Source organism: Leptidea sinapis, chromosome 13 (assembly GCF_905404315.1).
Source record: "Leptidea sinapis chromosome 13, ilLepSina1.1, whole genome shotgun sequence".
NCBI classification, from domain to species: Eukaryota; Metazoa; Arthropoda; class Insecta; order Lepidoptera; family Pieridae; genus Leptidea; species Leptidea sinapis.
Genome location: NC_066277.1, coordinates 12,876,150 through 12,896,626, shown reverse-complemented (window position 1 = coordinate 12,896,626; position 20,477 = coordinate 12,876,150). Strand labels below are relative to the sequence as shown.

At 33.2% G+C, this 20,477-nt stretch overlaps 1 protein-coding gene across 2 annotated transcripts in view; it reads left to right on the top strand.

Annotated features, from left to right (window-relative positions):
• The first annotated feature begins 4,336 nt into the window (after positions 1-4,336).
• LOC126967630 (bromodomain-containing protein DDB_G0280777-like) overlaps positions 4,337-20,477 on the top strand; it is a 41,204-nt gene continuing 25,063 nt past the window's right edge. Inside the window, exons 1-11 of one of the 2 annotated variants that reach the window (XM_050812194.1) lie at positions 4,337-4,581; positions 4,838-4,915; positions 5,405-5,505; positions 7,942-8,086; positions 8,780-8,874; positions 11,866-11,994; positions 12,919-13,104; positions 15,386-15,464; positions 17,767-17,914; positions 18,900-19,136; positions 19,589-19,674. In XM_050812194.1, the coding sequence (XP_050668151.1) occupies positions 4,492-4,581; positions 4,838-4,915; positions 5,405-5,505; positions 7,942-8,086; positions 8,780-8,874; positions 11,866-11,994; positions 12,919-13,104; positions 15,386-15,464; positions 17,767-17,914; positions 18,900-19,136; positions 19,589-19,674 (1,374 nt within the window). In that variant the 5' untranslated portion in view covers positions 4,337-4,491. Of the gene's footprint in view, positions 4,582-4,837; positions 4,916-5,404; positions 5,506-7,941; positions 8,087-8,779; positions 8,875-11,865; positions 11,995-12,918; positions 13,105-15,382; positions 15,465-17,766; positions 17,915-18,899; positions 19,137-19,588; positions 19,675-20,477 lie in introns of both variants that reach the window. The other variant, XM_050812193.1, reaches the window with a different exon arrangement.

The window sequence follows — 20,477 nt, the reverse complement described above, 5'->3', positions numbered from 1 at the left end:
GATTTTCATATAAAAACCTTGTAAAAATAAGCCTATTACTAATAATACTTTGAGCGTTCCACTGCACTATATTCAATGTATCCATAATAACAATTAACTAGATGTCTTTTTTCTAAAAGTGTTATTCAGAATTTCCTTAATACTATTTGAATTTATAGTTAACTTATCTTTATTTGTACAAATTTGTAAAACTGCTTCAACCAAGAGGTTCATAAATTTGTCAGATTTTATAAGATTGCTCAGGTGTGTGTCAATATACTTTGAGTTTAATTGAGGGAAAGCAGATTCATTGAAGAGATCTGAGTATCTAACACTACGGGACTTCACTTTGTTTTCTTCAATTTTTTGTTTTTTCAGAGGACAGGTAGATGAGATAGCTATGTGATCTCCACCACAGTTGGCACATTTTGTTAAAGTTTTTGGACACATTTTAAAATTGTGATTGTCAGAACATATGGAACAAACTTCATTGTTTCTACAAAATTTAGCAATATGGCCAAATTTCATACAGCGTAGACACTGTTTAATAGGGGGTACATATACATTAACCTCATGCCTCCAGTGATCAAGTGTTACATACTCAGGTAACAACGTTGATGCAAATGTGACTGCAACAGTTTGCGTTGGAACAAAGGAGACAACACCCTGTGGGTCCTTTACTCGCCGCATGAACCTTCTCACAGCAATAACTTTTTTACTCGATGCAATTAATTGATGAATTTTTTTGTTGGAGTAATCAGTGGGAACAGAAGTAAGAACTCCAGTGACCTCCGTTTCAGAAGCCGGAATTGAGGCAACCATCTCCAACTCGCTAAGTAACTTTTCATTTTTTAAAAATACATTCGCATTGTTAGGCAGGTCAAAGGTAACACCAACTTTAAAAGCATTAACGGACCTCAGGTGCAACACACCCGATACGCAATGCCTCCTGATTCCATTTGACAGACCCAACCTGTCCTTGTCTGATATTTTGACTTCACCCTGCTTGCGATTGAGAAATACAATAAATTCCTTCTTATTTGAATTTTCGTCGTATAACCTATAATAATTTGTCGCTCTATAAGGGGTATACTTCTCTTTATCCTTTCTTCTTACAATGAGACGTTCAGTCACCTCCGCGTCAGATACCGAGGATTCGGATAGGGGAAGTTCGTCTGCTGGTTCTGCGTCGCTCTGGCCGTTCTTCGGCCTTTTACCTGTACGCTTCCCCATGGCGATGGGGAAGCGCACTTAACAATTTATATATACAAAAATCGAATATTTATAAACCAGGATAAACAATTTACAAGTATGAAAAATATATGCACTATGAACAATAATTTAAACAATTTTTTTTTGTATAAGCGCGCCTTCCTTCGTTCACTCGTTCCCGCCAAAAAAAAAAACTTAGAACTCTGAAGTCAGAGTAGGTATATTTGTCAAGAGACAGTTATTGTCAATTACAATCTGTCAAGTGTCATTGAGACGCGTTCAAGACCTACGCTCGAAATGCCGCGTTCAGTATTCACGATCTCAACTTATTCTGGTAGTTTTCCAATTACAGCACTAAAGCGTATTATCACATCATCAACGTTGAATGTTCCAACTACAGCAACGCTTAGCACAATCGAGCACTCTCAAAGGTAGTTTTCCAATTACAGAGCAAAATCCGACTCAGTGCCGCACAATGCCGAATTGTGCTGATGCTTAATTGGAACATGAATTAGTATGCAACAGCAGCTGCATTATTAAAATCCACCAGCAGAGTGCGTGTGAACTAAGTTCAGTGTTGAAAAAAAATATTCATAGAGTTAGCAATCTAATAAGAAAATAAGATGTCGTCTTCTTCATTTTGATAAATATGTTCATTTCCACGAAAACATTTATGATGTCTGCTTCATTAAATGATTCGATCAAGCCATTGCAATGTTAACAAAAGTATACTTTAGAATTCTAGAATGAAATTGTATTCACACATTAAATTAAATAGTCAATATTTGTACCTTCATTAGTTTTAGTTTTGTTTATTAACAGCATTTTTAACAAGACTATCACCTCAAACCAAAATACAATAAACGAAGAATATTTAAATAATTTTTCGGTAAATTTGTACCTTTATTCATACTTATATTTTTTTAACACAGTCTGAATTAAGTTTTATTATTACTAAAAAACTACGACGGAAACGAAAGCTTTAAAAATGTTTTCAACAATTAACAATATTACTACCGGTAGTAAATATTTGGATCAATGCCAACATATTGAAAAAACACACGTTAATTTTCTGCCACTGAGTTGGTATCATCTACGCATCACGCGAAAGCAGTACTTTTGAGAGTGCTCGATTGTGCAAAGCGTTGCTGTAGTTGGAACACTCAACGTTGAGCATTATGCCGCATAATGCACTCTACTGCTGTAATTGAAAAACAGTCAAAAGTTAACTAGTTTTGCCATGCGTGCCACCCGAAAGGGACAAAACTATCACTAAAATAGGTAACATGATTCCTAAGAACAGTTGATTTTTGTATGTCCTATGGGTCTTATAATAATTTCAGACTTGCCTATACTGACTGATGTACACGGGCAACTCTGTAGGCTTAAACCACGATTTGAGCTGATGTCTAGTGTGCTCGATGAGCATTAATTTAAATGACAAAAACAGCAACGGTGGCAGTGCCCACTGATAGTAAAGTTCCGAATTTAATGGAAATATTTCTGTTCAATACGATAATAATTAGAGGTACCTACTATCAAATTCATCAGGCCGAGTTGACTTCATAAAAGGGCTCAGTAATTGAAATGAAAACATATTATGCCTTTTGAATATTACTACGTATAAATATTTATATAAGTACATATAATATATGCATATCCATGACTGGGAAACAAACATTACTATTAATTATATAAATTTCTAACCATGGTCCTTAAGTCTTAGTAAGAGGCCAAATTCTAAAATATATTATATATTATTTTTATCTATTTGTGCCCATATAATATAATTATGTATTTGTGTATCATCGAAAAATCTAGTGCATAGCTTCTATAGAAGTGAATATTTTTCAAAAAACAAAATGTTAACAGTTTTTGGCATAGTATGACGGTTTCAAAAACGATTTATTTTAAAAATATACCGATTTTTGAATACCCATAGTTATGTATCTATTTATTATATATCTAATAAATATTATCTATTTAAATACACAATACACAAATATCAAAAATCAGACATCTAAAACAATATAAATATAAAGGGCAATCTAAGAGAAGATAAGATTTTAACTTAACTTAAATAACTTTGGTTTCTTTAAATTAACGTCTTAATTAGGTAGGTTTTAAATAATCATCGTTCAATGCCTACTCTACTATAGTACGCACACGAAAACCGCAATTGTACAAAACGAATAACGATCACGTCAAATGAATCATTTAGTGAAAACAAAAATTTTAACTTTCAAATGTAGTGACTAGTCTAGTAGGTATCATAATCAGTAAGATAAACGAAGACATAGTGGAACTCTTTCAGGTAGCAAAGTCTGAAAAATATACCTACATTTCAAAACGTGCAGCCAAAGAATAATTTACCCTACAGTCGTGTTATTTGCTTCATTTACGGCCGTTCCCAATATTCAGTCTATCTCTTACTTGAGATTAAAACCGTTACAATAGTTGACTTTACTGTCCCAATAAATTTGTCGACGGTAACTCACCTTATCCGTACACGCTGTCTGTCAATTGGACGACGTATAGCTGACCTGCGATAGAAGTTTGCATGAAAATTGCAATTCACACGTCCCAATATAAGGGGATACGAATGACTTATCGGGTATATTGGGACAGCTTCAGATTATTGACAGCTAATTACTGATAGTAGAAGGTAGTAATGTATGTAGTATAGTATATTAGGAATTATATAGTATATTAGGATAGTATATTAGGAACGGCCGTAAGAGTCGTATGTTCAATTTGAATCCAATTTAGTCTGGTGTGACCACTATCTTCCGACTTTCTTACTGAAATGTTTCTAATTAATTTTCTTGCAGATAATGTAGGTAATAAGCTCGTGAAAACTCTCATAGTCCCTTATTGACAAAATGACTTATAAAATATTAGTAAAATATTATACCTCTATCCCCAAAATACTAAAAATAATGATAAGTTGATTTATTAATTATTGCGAATGTTATTAAATTCAAAATTTAGTATTTAATATCAAATATTATTATATATTAATCTCGTATCCAGTAATAATTAATATATTATTACCTACTATTGAGCGTTGACACGTAGCCGGTAGCGCGTAGAATGAAACGCAATAATGTAAATTTATGAAATTAATTTGACGTTTCTTCACAAATTGTATGTGTACCTACCTAACTAATACCTACATGAAGGCGGTGGATTTTTGCAAAAAATATCTCAAATATTGGCAGATTCACCAGTAATATTTTTTATTTTTGTATTAAAAACATCAATCTGGAAGTCTTACTCGCAACAAGGGAGGACGCCGATATGACGTCCGCGGTTAGAAGAAGAGAACAAGACGATTCGGGAGAATACTCGGACGCATCGCAAGATATAGAGCAAAACAACACGGGAAATGTAAGTTAGACGTGTTCACCACTGACTATTAGTGAAATGAACTTTCATTTTCGCCTCAAAAGTATTACAACTGCCGACTTTCTCCCGCGCCTTCTCGTGTCGGCATGTCCATTTCTTTTCACCTAAATTGAGGTCAAAAACCACCAATCTCTTGATTTGCGTTTGAAACTCGTATGTTCCTCGAAGGATGCAATAAATTTTTAATAAAATACAAATTGTGATAATGCAGTTGCTTAAAGTGACAAACAATTTACAGGATGCAGTACAGCAAGAATCAGATTATGATTCGCAAGGGAGTGATTCTGAGCATTCACAAGAAGATGGGGAGAAACAGGTTCGTCAATACTGATAGATTACATTTGTTACAGAAAAAAATTAATATAATGATTAATGACTATGTATAAATTATTTAAACATTTTAATTGCTTTAAATATAAATAGAAATTTCTGTATATAAATATATACTTAAACATATATATAACTTAAAAACTGAGTGATAAAAAATAACTAGAAGTACATTATGTTGCCCGCCATGATAAATGAGATAGGTATATAAATGTTTAAATGCATTTAATTTATTTTATTATACATTGTGTTTAAATTGTCTTTCAACAAATACCTATTTAGTGTAGAGACACTTTACATTTAAGATGTAATTATAATTATTTAAATTGACTGTGGGAAACCTTAAAAAAGCTTTATTCAGATTCTCCTGTGAACCCTTCTGATATGTAAAACATAGAATATTCTGAGACCTTTTTGGTATTTTCCCCAAAAATAAGGTGACAGGGTTGTCTTTTCTATAATTCAAATCTTTTTTCAGGAAACAGAGAAGCGTGTAGATGATGACGAAGATAGAAGTAACCCTCAGTATATCCCAAAGCGAGGGACATTTTATGAACATGATGACAGAACAGCAGCAAGGTATAGATATAAGATATCATGACATAATAATGATTAATTATATTATAATTAGTAATTACATAATATATAATAATTATATTCACAACATATAGCACAAAGCACCCCATTTGAGCCCTGCCCGGCACATACTGATGTGTTTTCAGTTTTTGAATTCATATGTACGTTTATTAAAAAATTTGGCAGAGTTGGGACGTCATTATCACTGGCAAAGAATTGGGCCGTCATGATCACTTACCAACAGGTCACACATTGTGTGCTCATTTATCCTCTGTTGAACTTAACCTGAACAAAAATTTTTCAATTCATCTATTCAACACATTCACTTGACACAATAAATTTGTTCTGTACATAATAAAGAAAATACTGTTTTTTATGAATTTGTCAATAATATTCCATAACATTTTGTATTATTTCGTAAAATATGCTGTTATTATGAAATTGTTTCACAGCAGAACTGTCAAACCGTGTCTCAATAAATTCTCTCATTGGAAATATGTCCAAATAAAACAAAAAATATTGGAAATAAAAAAATTATGGGTCCCAAATAAAAGCAATCCTATTTCTCAATGTATAGAATAATGTCTATATTATATGACAATTTCGCCAGTTGTGAGTAGATTATGAGGCCGGAAAGGAGAGTAATAAGATCATCAAGTAGTATATATTTGCAAGGGGTCTGTAATCTGCATGAACCCATCATCACAATATTTTGATTGATTTCATTGGCAAAAATATGTAAAAATTGAGACGATCTGTATAGCCGAGTGGTTAGCGACCCTACCTACTAAGCTAGAGGTCCCGGGTTCGAATCCCTGTAGGTGCAAGCATTTATATGATGAATATGGATGTTTGTTTCCAAGTCATGGATGTTTAAATGTATTTATGCATGTTTATATGTATGTTTATAAGAATTTATGTATGTTTGAGTAAGTATATTGTATTAAATATATCATTGTCTTGTAACAGGCTTATAATATGCTTAACTTGGGGCAAGATAATTTCTCTAAAAAGTGTGTCAATATTATTATATTATGTATTATTATTATTATATAATGGAATCTATAGGAGTATTACATGCATATTTACAAACTACACTAAAAACTAATAATAATTAATAATAATGTGAAATTGAATTAAAAAATTTCTACATCAAAAATCTTGCATAAGTATTCCTGGCTTTTTATGATACGAAATAGTTTAGCTTAAATTGCCTTTGTATTTTGTTTCTTGACTCATTTTCAACCTCATAAACAAAAATTCTTCTGGGTTTTAATAGTTTCTTATTTCTGTGATCTGTCAAAATGCTTAGTAAATCTTTATTGTCATTAAAATTGTTGTTGCAAAATATTTTGATTTAAACATCAGGTAGTGACATTAATAAAACTCAGCCAAAGCCATACCACACTTAATGGGTCTACTACAATGAGTATGGTCTTCCCATTGCTTTCACTCCGGCCACCCTTCATATATCCTAGGAAAGAAAATAAAAAAAAAATATCTTGCTGAGGAAAACGCTGGTGAATGACCAGTGTTGCAATGGATTGGGTGGGTTTGTCCAGTGAAAAGGCAAAAAATACGGAATAAATTTTATTCATATTTTGCAAGAACCTGTGACAACACATAGGCTACATAGTTCACACCAGGCATAATATTTTAATTGCTGTTTGATAGCGTCCGCACGAACCATGGGTAGAAGCTACTCAAAAACAGTTTTTAATTAATGAGCTCCAACGTTAATGATGAATGATGATGTTGAATAAATATTCTTGTTCTTATTTTAAAAAATATAAAACATTTGATGTTAATGCATGGAAAGTTATTTCACAACGTCTCACATCACTGATCACTCTTTTCTGTTTTAATTGCTAAAGATTGTTATGCATCATTGAGTATGTTTGTATAATTAATTAAATGTGAATTTTGTGTTTGCATTGTGTTCTGTTTTTCAAAGTTTATGTGAAAAACAAACGACTGACTATGTCAATATAATAAAATCACAACATCCCATATTTCTCCTTAATATATACTGAATTTTGTCATATTTGGCTTTGGTTATACAGGTATAATCAAATTGTCTGATTCGATTTTGTGTTTTAGGAGTATTTCTATAGTGGAGATCTATTAAGCCCTTTTTATTCTGAGTTAGAGTATGTCTCTTAACTCAGTGTGCCACTTGGCAAAGGCCTCCTCTAGCTCTTTCTATTGGAGTCTGTCATGGGTCACTCTTCTCCGGTTCGGGCCCGCTGTGAGTTTGAGCTCATCCTCCCAATTTGTTCGAGGTCTCCTCTGGCTCCATGTGCAACCTCTTGGTTATTAATAGTGGGGATACCAATAGGTTAACCTGATGAATATAAATTTTTTGGCCTTACAAGCTTTTCTGCTATTGTTATCATGTTACTGTGTGTTGATGACTGACACTTGTATTAAATGTTATAGTGGTGAAGAATCCAGTAACACAACACTAGAAGCTCCATCTGAGAAGAAAGAGGGCTTGGAGACTCCATCTGAGAGACGTCGAGCCCCACGCAAGTCCGAAACAGTGAACAAATGGTCACATGACAAATATAATGAGAACGAACAGGTAATTATCATACATTTACTTTAGCATTAATTGAATTGAACTGTGAAGTGTCTGGCAGCATGCTGCTGACACATAAAGTGAAATATAAAATATCAGCCTACATCAGTTCTCTGGAACTGATATGACTCAGGGATTTCAAGCATAGAGCATACTAAAGGCCGTCAACGCATTTCTTGACCCCTGGTGTTACGTATGTCCATGGACGGTTGCCTCACAATTTCCTATCACACGAGTCTCTTGACCGTTTGCCCCTCCTGATATAAAAAAAAAACACACTGCATTTGTGTACTTGTCTTATTGTGTTCTTGTTTGACATATGTGGCTGTTAGTGTTAAAACACGCACATGAAAGCAACGGTGCCGTAAAGGCTAGTACTGTTGCCTTTCGCCTGGAAGGCGCCAGTGTGATACAGGCCCGTCACGTACCTGCCAATGTGTATCCAGTTTTCCAAATTCATATATACAATATTCAGATATTCAAAGGTTGTGTGTTAAATTGACCATATTGAACTGGTATTATAATGCTGTATACCCACACTGTGCTCTCGTAAAATATGAGTAGGTATATTAGACATTGATTTGAGTAAATGAATACCTTTACTTCTACTTTTAAAAGTTATAAGTATGTGTATACTGATCCTGATGATGTGTTCTGTACGTGTTTATAAGAATGACACATTTTAACTTTTTTCAGTTGCCGAAATCTCGTGACGAATTGGTAGCTATATACGGATACGATATTCGAAACGAAGACGCGCCGCCTCATGCAAGACGTAATAGACGCTATGGGTGAGTCGTAGTACAATTATTAAAATAATTTATTAAAGTAATATTTAAACGTCAAAATAGCTAAGATTCCTCATAATATTTTAATATCAAGAATAAAGGTTACAAAAGATATGTTAATATCGGTCAATAGGTTAAAAACTGGAGAATTCATAAACACTGTACAAGTTTACTCATTACTTGTTTGCAGGAGACCTAACGCAATAGTTACAAACAAAATGTAATACAATAGATCTGAAATTACAAACTGATTTATTATGGTAATATTATAATATTCTAGTGAAATTTCATGCTTAATTCATTGTGCATTTTACGGTTCAATAAGTAAGAGACAGTATTTCAAACTACCCATTAATTAATTACAAATCATTATGTCGTTATTGGTTTTTGTTGTGTAGGTGTAGGTAGGTGTTTATGTTTTTGTTTAATAGCTTTGTGACTTTTTCACTAAAAGGTATTAAAGAATCACAGAAGTTTATGTGTGTGTTGATCTGATGTTATGAGGCATCAAACATAAATGACTGATTGCTCCACATGTCTCGCTATAAACTTACTCAGGCCCACAGAGCTCCAAGATGTACTTTGAAGACTCAAACTTAAAAAGTTATGTACTAAACAAATATAGCTTAGGGGAGTTATATTATTTTTAATCAAAGACAACTATACAATCTAGTGATGTGAATGATATTAAATATTTCTTTCATTTTCATAATATAACTATTATTATTATTACTACTTTGAAAATCATTATTTTTCAATGCATCACATGAAGTTCAAGAAGATGGCGGTTAGTTTACAATTCAACTTGCTTTATAATACTAATGCATGTCTCAAATAAATTTTATTTGTTTATGCACATGAATTACTTATTTTAATTTAACAATAAATTAGTAGCATGATATATTAACTGTATAAATGTGTTTTGTTGCTTATTCTATAAAAAAAATTGTGCTCAGAAGCTGAGAGATTAAGCTGTTGATTCTCAACCTGTTATGACAGAGATCTAGATTCTTGTGCAACTTCTCATACATGTATAAACATAGATGCAGAACACTAGTAGATTGCCTTGATTTGGTGAGCCTTAATTTTAATTCTTTTACTGTCCAAAGTGTTAGAATATTATCAAAATATATAATATAGACAGTATCATAATGTAAAAGAACAGTAGTAGATTGATTCTCTATGGACTTTTCTATGTTTTGTATCCACGTGCTGCTATGAAATAAAACTGTCAGTCTTGTCGATACAGCTATTGCATTTTATTACAAACTATGATGAATTTTCTCAGATATTCTAACGATTTTTTCTTCAGTCTTTATTAATTCACATCTGTTCCACATGTTACAATAACTATTTTTAAGACTTCCATCACACATGGGATTGTTGTAGAATAAAACAATCTTCTTCTCTCATAGTCTTTTATTTAATTAATTCAAAATATTAATTTTATACAATATATTAATAAATATTAGGCCGAAATCCAACCCTTCTTACTTCACTTCATGGTCTTTCTACCACTTGATTTATTTCTAAATTTCAAATAAATTTTTATTTCTATGTAACGGTCAACAGTATTCTTATATGCCAATAAGAACTCCTTATTACAGTATCTATTTATATAATATGTATAATCTTTAACATCATCTTTAAAAATTTGTCCTTAAGTGTAGCATTACAGAAATTACAAGTAAAACTCTTTTGTTTTTTATTTATACAAATATTTATTGCATGAATCTGCTCAATCATTTAGGTATTACATTAGGTCGCTTTGCATGTGTGGTTTAAATATAGTAAGTGCTTTTGAACATGTTTCGTTGCAACAAACAAGGCTTTTAGGTAAAACTTAGTTGTGGAACACTAACGGCCTTACAAATAAACTTGGTATAAAGTTATGTTGACATGTTGCTTATGGTTTATTCGGACATATAACATTTCCCACGTTTTTTTGCAAGGCTGCTTGACATTCAGAAAACTTCTGTAGCTTAGTTTCATATGTATCATTGTATTGACAGTGTTGTCAGCGATATAATCAAAGGCTGTCAGTATGATAATTTGATTTCTTTTTTATTTGATTTGAGAAATATGTATGTACATAAAAATACATATTTGTGATAACACAGATGATAAATATTAGTATTAACTATGAAATAAGTCTATTGCAATTATGAAATACTAGCTGACCCGACAGACATTGTTCTGTCAATAAACGGTTCGAGAGATATGGTAAATGCTTGGGTGGGTGGGATCGTATCACGACAAACTATATATGTTAACCTTCCTTGAGCTTCAACGAATCAATTACAACTGATATCATTGAGATCGGTCGAATAGTTTAGGAGTTATTAGGTAACATACAAGCATACATTCTCTTTTATATACATATCATATATAGATTATAAATATCTGATAAACCATAAGTAAATTATTTATATGTTAAACAATTGAGTTAAATGAGTTAGGATAAATAAAGTAGGGGGGATAAAAAAATGTCAACATTGTGTCACATGTTGAGAAAAAAAATATTTTTAAGTCTTATTTTATTGCTGTTAACAAGTTCATATGTTTAAGCCATTGATATGGCTTATATAATTGATATTAGAATGTTGCTGATTAATAGCATGATATATGAAAAACAACTTTTCTTTTGTTCTAGTAGTTGTAGAACGATTTTCCATTTTTTTCATGCTGAATTACTATAAATTTGGCTCAGAATAATATTTATCTTACATGAGTTTTTATGCTTCTTTTTTATTATTAGAATCTTAGATCATTTCTACGTCTAGATAGACTGTGACAGCTGTGAAACAGTCTAAAGAAATGGAGGTTGACAGTTAACCTCTATTTTGAGCAATGCACGCACACTAATACAAAAAAAGTAACAAACCTGACTTGATTTCATCGGTTGTCTAGCAGCAAGAGGCTCTGTCTAGCTAGACGTATAAATTATTATAAGATTATAGAATATTTTATCAAAATATTCTGTGTAAAATAAAGGCGCGGCCCCACTAAGTACACGCGCACGTGGGAAGACGAGGAGGCATACAAGCGGCAGGTTTTGCAGGCGGCACACAAGAAGCCACCAAGCCCTGCCGACTTTCCCGAGCTCAGCGCTGCCAACCAGACGTAAATATACTATTTAATTAAGTTTTTTTTTAATTTTTGAAAAGTATCGTGCAGGAGGCTCACAACGGCGCCTATTTCTGCCGCGATGCAGTAGTATGTAAACATCATTGTGTTTCGGTCTGAAGGGCGCCGTAGCTAGTGAAATTACTGGGCAAGTGAGACTTAACATCTTATGTCTCATGGTGACGAGCGCAATTGTAGTGCCGCTAAAGATTTTTGGGTTTTTTAAGAATCCTGAGCGGAACTGCATAGTAAACGACACTTGCCAAAGCACTAAAATATTACACGCATAGCACATCACAAAGGATACCCTTATTTTTCTCACTAACACATCATGTCTATCTATAACTTTTCACATCAGAATTGGAATTAATTTTACTACTTTGGTAATCTCCATTTCCTTCTTTTTTACATCAGAAGTATGTACATTAACCCCATCGCGGTGCAGTTCTCCTTGTTAATAGCAATTTCTACTTCAACTAAAATAAGTGTGGGCTTAATATCACACTACAGAAGTAAAAATATCACCCAGATGAATATGTTAATAATACGAAATACTACTATGATCATAGAGCATGTCTCCCTAAGTAAGGTCAAGCCGACTTTACCTTAACCATAGTCAAGTGTGATGGAGCAGTCTCATTCAGTACTATACAGCTACTGAAATCCACAAAATAAAGTGCTCAGCGCGCTGGAAGAAGATTTCACTTATATAATATTATTCCAATAAAGCGATTCAGCCTGTCAAGAAATAAAGGTGAACTTGGTATGGACAATTTTTGTACCTAAAAGTAATATTGTCTTGCAAATTTAAAGTATAACTAACTATAAATATACTGGTTCGTCAATTGAGGTCTAATTTAGTAGCCACATATTTTATATAAAACCTGAATATAGCAATGTAAATATATTTTTAAATTTCAGGAGAAGGCCTCGAGTGCCCCGGCCGCGTTCTAAATCACAGCCGACTTCGAACGACTCGTCAGAGAATGGCTCTCAGCTACGAAGGAATGTGTCTATAAAAGCTAAAGACAAGCCTGCTAGGCCCAACCCGTCTAAACTTAAGATGCCCAACATGGAAAATCTCACCATCACTACTACTAATAATAAGTAAGTTATTCTTGTAATGAGCATATTTCCACACGCTAACGGAAATCGATAGCATTAGATCACACAGGTGCTACTGAATTATTTGGAAATCTTAGCTTTGTATGTGTTTGAAGGACTATTTGAGAATAGTATATTATCATACAAGTTAGCTAAGTTGCTCATTATACACGAGACTGGCTTGCAGCCAAGCCGTAGACGAGGGCGTAAATCATCCGAGTGCCTATTGAGCAAATTGCACACCAGTTTCATACGCACTTTTTCAAAATCAATCAGGCCATGTTCAAGAATAGAAAGGTCAAATCGTTGACCTTGTAACTCATAGCCTTTAATTAAAAGCGAACACTTTCAGATACCAAATAGGAAAAAAATCATACCTATATAAATCCACAGTGATGTGGTTTACAGTGCTGTAATTATTAAAGGAGCAATTACAATAGGTTGTTATCATTAACTGTCCAATCACAATATGTTGTGATCATTAACTGTCCATTTACAATAAGTTGTAATCATTCACTGTCCAATTACAATATCTTGTGATCATTAACTGTCCAATTACAAGATGCTGTGATCATTAGATGACCAATTACAATAGGTTGTTATCATTAACTGTCCAATCACAATATGTTGTGATCATTAACTGTCCATTTACAATAAGTTGTAATCATTCACTGTCCAATTACAATATCTTGTGATCATTAACTGTCCAATTACAAGATGCTGTGATCATGAGATGACCAATTACAATATGTTGTGATCATTAACTGTCCAATTACAATATGTTGTGATCATTAACTGACCAATTACAATATGTTGTGATAATTAACTGTCCAATTACAATATGTTGTGATCATTAACTGACCAATTACAATATGTTGTGATCATTAACTGTCCAATTACAATATGTTGTGATCATTAACTGTCCAATTACAATATGTTGTGATCATTAACTGACCAATTACAATATGTTGTGATCATTAACTGTCCAATTACAATATGTTGTGATCATTAACTGTCCAATTACAATATGTTGTGATCATTAACTGTCCAATTACAATATGTTGTGATCATTAACTGTCCAATTACAATATGTTGTGATGATTAACTGTCCAATTACAATATGTTGTGATCATTAACTGACCAATTACAATATGTTGTGATCATTAACTGTCCAATTACAATATGTTGTGATCATTAACTGTCCAATTACAATATGTTGTGATCATTAACTGTCCAATTACAATATGTTGTGATCATTAACTGTCCAATTACAATATGTTGTGATCATTAACTGTCCAATTACAATATGTTGTGATCATTAACTGACCAATTACAATATGTTGTGATCATTAACTGTCCAATTACAATATGTTGTGATCATTAACTGACCAATTACAATATGTTGTGATCATTAACTGTCCAAATACAATATGTTGTGATCATTAACTGTCCAATTACAATATGTTGAGATCATTAACTGTCCAATTACAATATGTTGTGATCATTAACTGTCCAATTACAATATGTTGTGATCATTAACTGACCAATTACAATATGTTGTGATCATTAACTGTCCAATTACTATATGTTGTGATCATTAACTGTCCAATTACAATATGTTGTGATCATTAACTGTCCAATTACAATATGTTGTGATCATTAACTGACCAATTACAATATGTTGTGATCATTAACTGTCCAATTACAATATGTTGTGATCATTAACTGACCAATTACAATATGTTGTGATCATTAACTGTCCAATTACAATATGTTGTGATCATTAACTGTCCAATTACAATATTTTGTGATCATTAACTGTCCAATTACAATATGTTGTGATCATTAACTGTCCAATTACAATAAGTTGTGATCACTGACTGTCCAATTACAATATTTTGCGATCATTACTTGCACAATGAGCATTCTGTACCCCTTCACACACCCCTTCATCTTTTCGCCTTGTTACTGAATTCTTTGCACTGCAAATATTCTAAACCTTAAAACTGTATCATAGAGTCCACCCATTTTAATATCACTGCAAAACCTTTTTTTGGATTGTATTACAATTAACAATAAATACATATAAATAATTAGTATTATATTATAATGAATGTAAGAATAAAGTATTATTATTATTAAAATGAACGGTCACATTCAAGTGAAATGAGAATATAGTAGCGTAGTAATATGTGGCGACAGTTATAAATTGAGGTCTATAACCTCGGTCTACCCTCTAGAAGACAAGTGTTTTTGTTATATGTGTTGTTTTATGTGTTAGCAGTGATAGTGTACAACGTCGGATAGGGATGACGCAGCAGAGACCTGTCCACAATGAGCCATCCAACAAGAGAAACTCACAGGTATATTATAAACTAGTATTAAAAAAAACTAGATATTCTAATCTCAGTCATAAAAATGTTTCCAGTGGAAATTTAAAATATGGTAAGATTGTTAATCAAGCTTTTATATATACATTTAAGTATATATGTATAAAAAAAATCACTTTGACTATAATTCACTTGTTTATTCCATTTTCCTTCCTTCCAACAGAGCAAATGTCCAGTCCATCTTCATTTTATATTCCAGTATTTGTCTTCAAGCCTTCAAACCTTCAAACTTGCTATGCTCCTTAGGTGAATGTATACACTTATATGTATATTCGTCTACTGTGCGCCCTTTTTTGCTTGGTAGGGTTGCTAATTTTGCCATCCCAAACTCCTCGAGGAAGTTACTCAAAACCCTGATCTCACCCATGACCTCAGGAGAGTCCTCGGTTTGATGCCACACTTTGGCACTCCAGGATGATGTGTGTGGCCATCTCTGTCTGCATGCAAGCCCTGACACAGGGGCCTGTCAGTGACACATATACACCTATATTAACCAGATGTTTGTTAAAGAGGCAGTAACCCATTATCATATGAGTTATTTGATCGTGTATTTCCTGCCTTTCTCCCAGTGTGTGCTCCTTTCCATGGCTGTAATGATTTTTCGTCCAAGAATAAGGGTGTCATTCAGAGAATACATCTATCGAAAGTATTGTTGTAGATCATAATGCAGAGTTCCTTACTTTTTATTATTCCTTTTAATAGCTCCGCCTCAGGGTATAGTTTTATATATTACTAGTAGACCCAACACGTCTGTTGGTTGTTGTTTTGTCCTGTCGTAAATTTCGGACACACGTCTTAAATTTGAAAAATCGGTCCAGCCGTTAGGAGGAGTCCACTAAAATATACATGAGCAGGATAATTATATTATATGGACGGAATTGATAATCTAAACCAATCTCAAATTCACTGGAACACACAAACAAATCATCAAAATCGGTCCAGCCGCTTAGGAGATAGTTCAGTTGTGAATTAAAACCATTCTCAAATCCACCTGAGGACACACACCAATCTCAAATTGATAATATAATATAAACATTTTTGGGGTATAAAAAACAGATGACGACCGATTCTCAGAGCTACTTAATATATCGTAAATAAAATTTATCGTACTACAATAATCATAATATTCGATTGCCGACTTGCAACTGCGTATTTGTGGATGGAAGAGAACAATATTAAAATAGCGATACAAAAATAGGTGTTGATCGTAGACCGGTGAAAATTTGAAGTTGTATGTATTTTTTAATGTTAAATCATAATAAAATAAAAATAAAAAAAATGGTCCAAAAATTTAAAAAAAAATGTTAAGGATGATCAACCCTTATCACTTAGGTGTATGAAAAATAGATAGTAGCCGATTCTCATACCTACTGAATATGCATATAAAATTTGGTAAAAATCAGTAAAGCCGTTTCGGAGGAGTAAGGTAACTAACATTGTGACACGAGAATTTTATATATAAGAAAATACTGCGGACACAGTAACATACTGTATCTGCAGCTCCTGTGTGCACCAGCCCATAGTATTTTGTATTCTGTACGTCCAGACTCGTTTTAATACTGATTGATATAATAATAATGCCTTTTATTTTTTTCCATTTCATTTTTACATTCATCTATGTAATAGATGTGCAAATATGATATTTAACTCATATAATTAAACTATATTTGGATGAACACATGTTTCCATTACCGTTTTCTTTTATATCCGAGTTGTATTCGCATTTTAAAATTTGCTTTTACCTCCAATATTTTTTCCAAACTAGATTTATTCGACGGTTTATTGGTACTGATATGCCATTTGTCATGTTTTTTGTTCCATTAAAATTCGTTTAAAAGCCTATTGTGACTGACATATATTTGTTAGTAATTGATTTGGGTTCTATTAAATTTAACATATAAAATTCTCATGTCATGGTGTTAAACATTGTACTCCTCCGAAACGGCTTGACCGATTCTTATGAAATTTTGAGTGCATATTGGGTAGGTCTGAGAATTGGACAACATCTATTTTTCATCCCCCTAAATGTTAAGGGTGGTCCACACGATTTTTTTTTAATTTTTTTTGCCTTTTTTTTTAATTTTAAAAAATACATACAACTTCAAATTTTCACCCATCTACGATCAACAATTACTTTTATATCGCGATTTTAATATCGGCAATACAACGTTTGCTGGGTCAGCTAGTATTACTATGTATTAAGTCATCTTAGATTTGCCGACGGAATTACAGATTTGTACTTTTATTACTACTAATATACAGTATGTTTTTATAGACGCAGAATGCAGTACCAAAGCAACCACAAAACCAACAGCAACAGACATTGAAGCAACAGCAACAAAGTTCACAGCATGCAACACAGTCGCCGCAGCAACAAAGTCAACCGCAGAAAACCCAGCAACAGCCGCCACAAACAGCACCCTGTAAGTTCTATTAACTTGATATTATTTCATAATATATTGATATGAATGGGCGTGGCTTCACCACAATGCGAGTTAGCAAATGCGCAAAACTATCCAACGGTAATTTATGTAGGCAACTCATCACATCTCTTTGATTTGCAAGAATAAATCAAGTAAGTCAAATTTTGCTTCATTATTATCACTCCTCACGCCTATGAACATTCGTATTTTTAATTATTTCGTTTAAAAGTTTTCAAAAATCGGGAAAATATTGTTATTACGCCGTTTTTCGAGTTTTCATCGGATCTCGACGCTTTAAGGTCCTAGGAAGCTTCTCTGACTATTCCCGCGATGATGTCCGTACGTCTGTATGTATATATTATGTATGAGTGTGTGTATGGATGTATGTACACTTCTTATAACTTTTGTATGGCTCGGCGCGTTTATCGCTGTTGGCGCCATTCGAAAGGGCAACTGAGATTTGACGGACCGATTCGAACCTGTAGATTTTGAAACATTTAGATTTTGAAAATAGTTTTTAAACGGCTTTACCGATCGACTGAATATGTTTATTCATTTAAAAGTAATTGCGGAATTAATAGAACAGCCAACTCTCAGCTCAAAGAGCTCAAAATAGTACAAATTATATAACATTTATACATTAAATCGTCATAAGTACAATTTTAAGCGTTTAGATGTGGAATTAGCGGGAAGTTGCAGTGATGGCCTTTGGGTCTACCGTTTTCTTATTTTTTTTTAGTTAAACTCACAGATTATGTGCTTCATTGATGGGTACCCCCCACTTAGTCACGCATAACGAACAAACTGAAAGTTCTAGAACGATCCGGTTGTTAAATGTAACGTCTCTCCATAGCTGAGACATCTGCATGTCGAGCTTAACTTGCTTTCGTAATTATTCCAGACAAACTAAAACAGTAATTTGTACTTTGAATTGACACAAATTGATTGTTTGTTGTTGTATTTATTTGGTGAATTTATTTAAAAGCGGCAGGCAGTGGCAGTAAACGGTACAGTAGCTTGCGTCAGAGACCTTTAGCCGAGTCGTATTCGCCGCAACCGCAGCAACAACCGCAACCACAACCGCAGCAACAGCCGCAACCACAACCGCAACCGCAGCAACAGCTACAGCCACAGCAACAGCAACAATTACAGCCACAGCAACCGCCGCAGCCGCAGCAACAACCGCCCCAGCAACAAAATCAACAGTACAGGCATCATGGCGGTGAGAATTCTATTCAAGTATTTATCACACTTTAAATTTGATATCATATTTTAATTAAATTTATTTAGTATAATTTAGCATTTTTGATCAATCAAAGTTTACATACAATTTGTTATTTTTCAAAGAGATGCCCTTCACTTATGTGTTTAAAATACACATTAAATTTGTAACCAAAATTTATGACCGATGAGGGACTCCAATCCGCGATCTCTCGGGTACTACTGGAACGGTTGGCTCCAGTAGTGAGAGCGCTCGGACGGAATTCGAGAGGTCGTCGGTATGAGTCTCGCATTATTCATAAATTTTGGTTACAAAAATTTTATTTAAGTATCCATACATTAAATAATGCATATTGAATGTCACAATCTGTAGTCTCATATGTAACCTCTAGTTTAACATTACCAGTTATATTGTGGGTTGTGGAGAGTTGATTATATGTTTTAATGTTACAGAGTTTGTGTCCGGTGGGAATCAACCCAGTGGCCCTCACCAGGGCAGCCCCGTCCCGCAGTTGCATCACCAACAGATGCTGCATCAGGTAATGTCACCTCATTCTTTATGGATGAACGACTTCTGTGTGCCTTATTTTCTTACTTATTATGGTACACTTTTGACCTTACAGTAAACATTAATTAATCATTTAATAATAAATCCAGAATCCTGATGTTTGTTCCCAGTGAACCCCTAAATTAATGAACGGATTTTAATGGGAATTACTTCATGGAATACAGTTTAGTCCAACTTGACAGATACGATAGTTTTTATTTCGATTTGGGACACATAATAATTTTTATTTCCAATTTTTGTTTTGTATGGACATATCTTCTCTCAGAGAATTTATTGAAGCACTGTTTGACAGTTCTGCTGTGAAACAATTTCATTACAACAGGTAGCATATTTAACGAAATAATACTTGATGTTATGGTCACAGAATAACGTCTGTCAGCTAGTTTAATTATGTTTCTAACGGTCATATCATCAAAAAATATATCATGTTATTGTAATTGTATTAACAAAAAAACAACCGACTTCAAAAACACTATTTCAAAACAATAGATATAATATGCACTAAAAATTATAAAAATAATTTCGTATTTTTATACAATCTAAGTAATTAATCTAATTCTAGTTACGATTATTGTCATTTTTGGAATCGGTGTCCTTCCGCTGCGACTCGCTCTCGCCTCCTCACAACTCAAGCACATCTCACCTATGTATGTATGTAGTTACAAATCTATCTTGGATGACACCGACTCCAAAAATTATATAAACTAACAATTCAATCATGGATTCCGTAATCAGAACCTAACCAAACTCTCACCAAACTATTTTAACTATCTT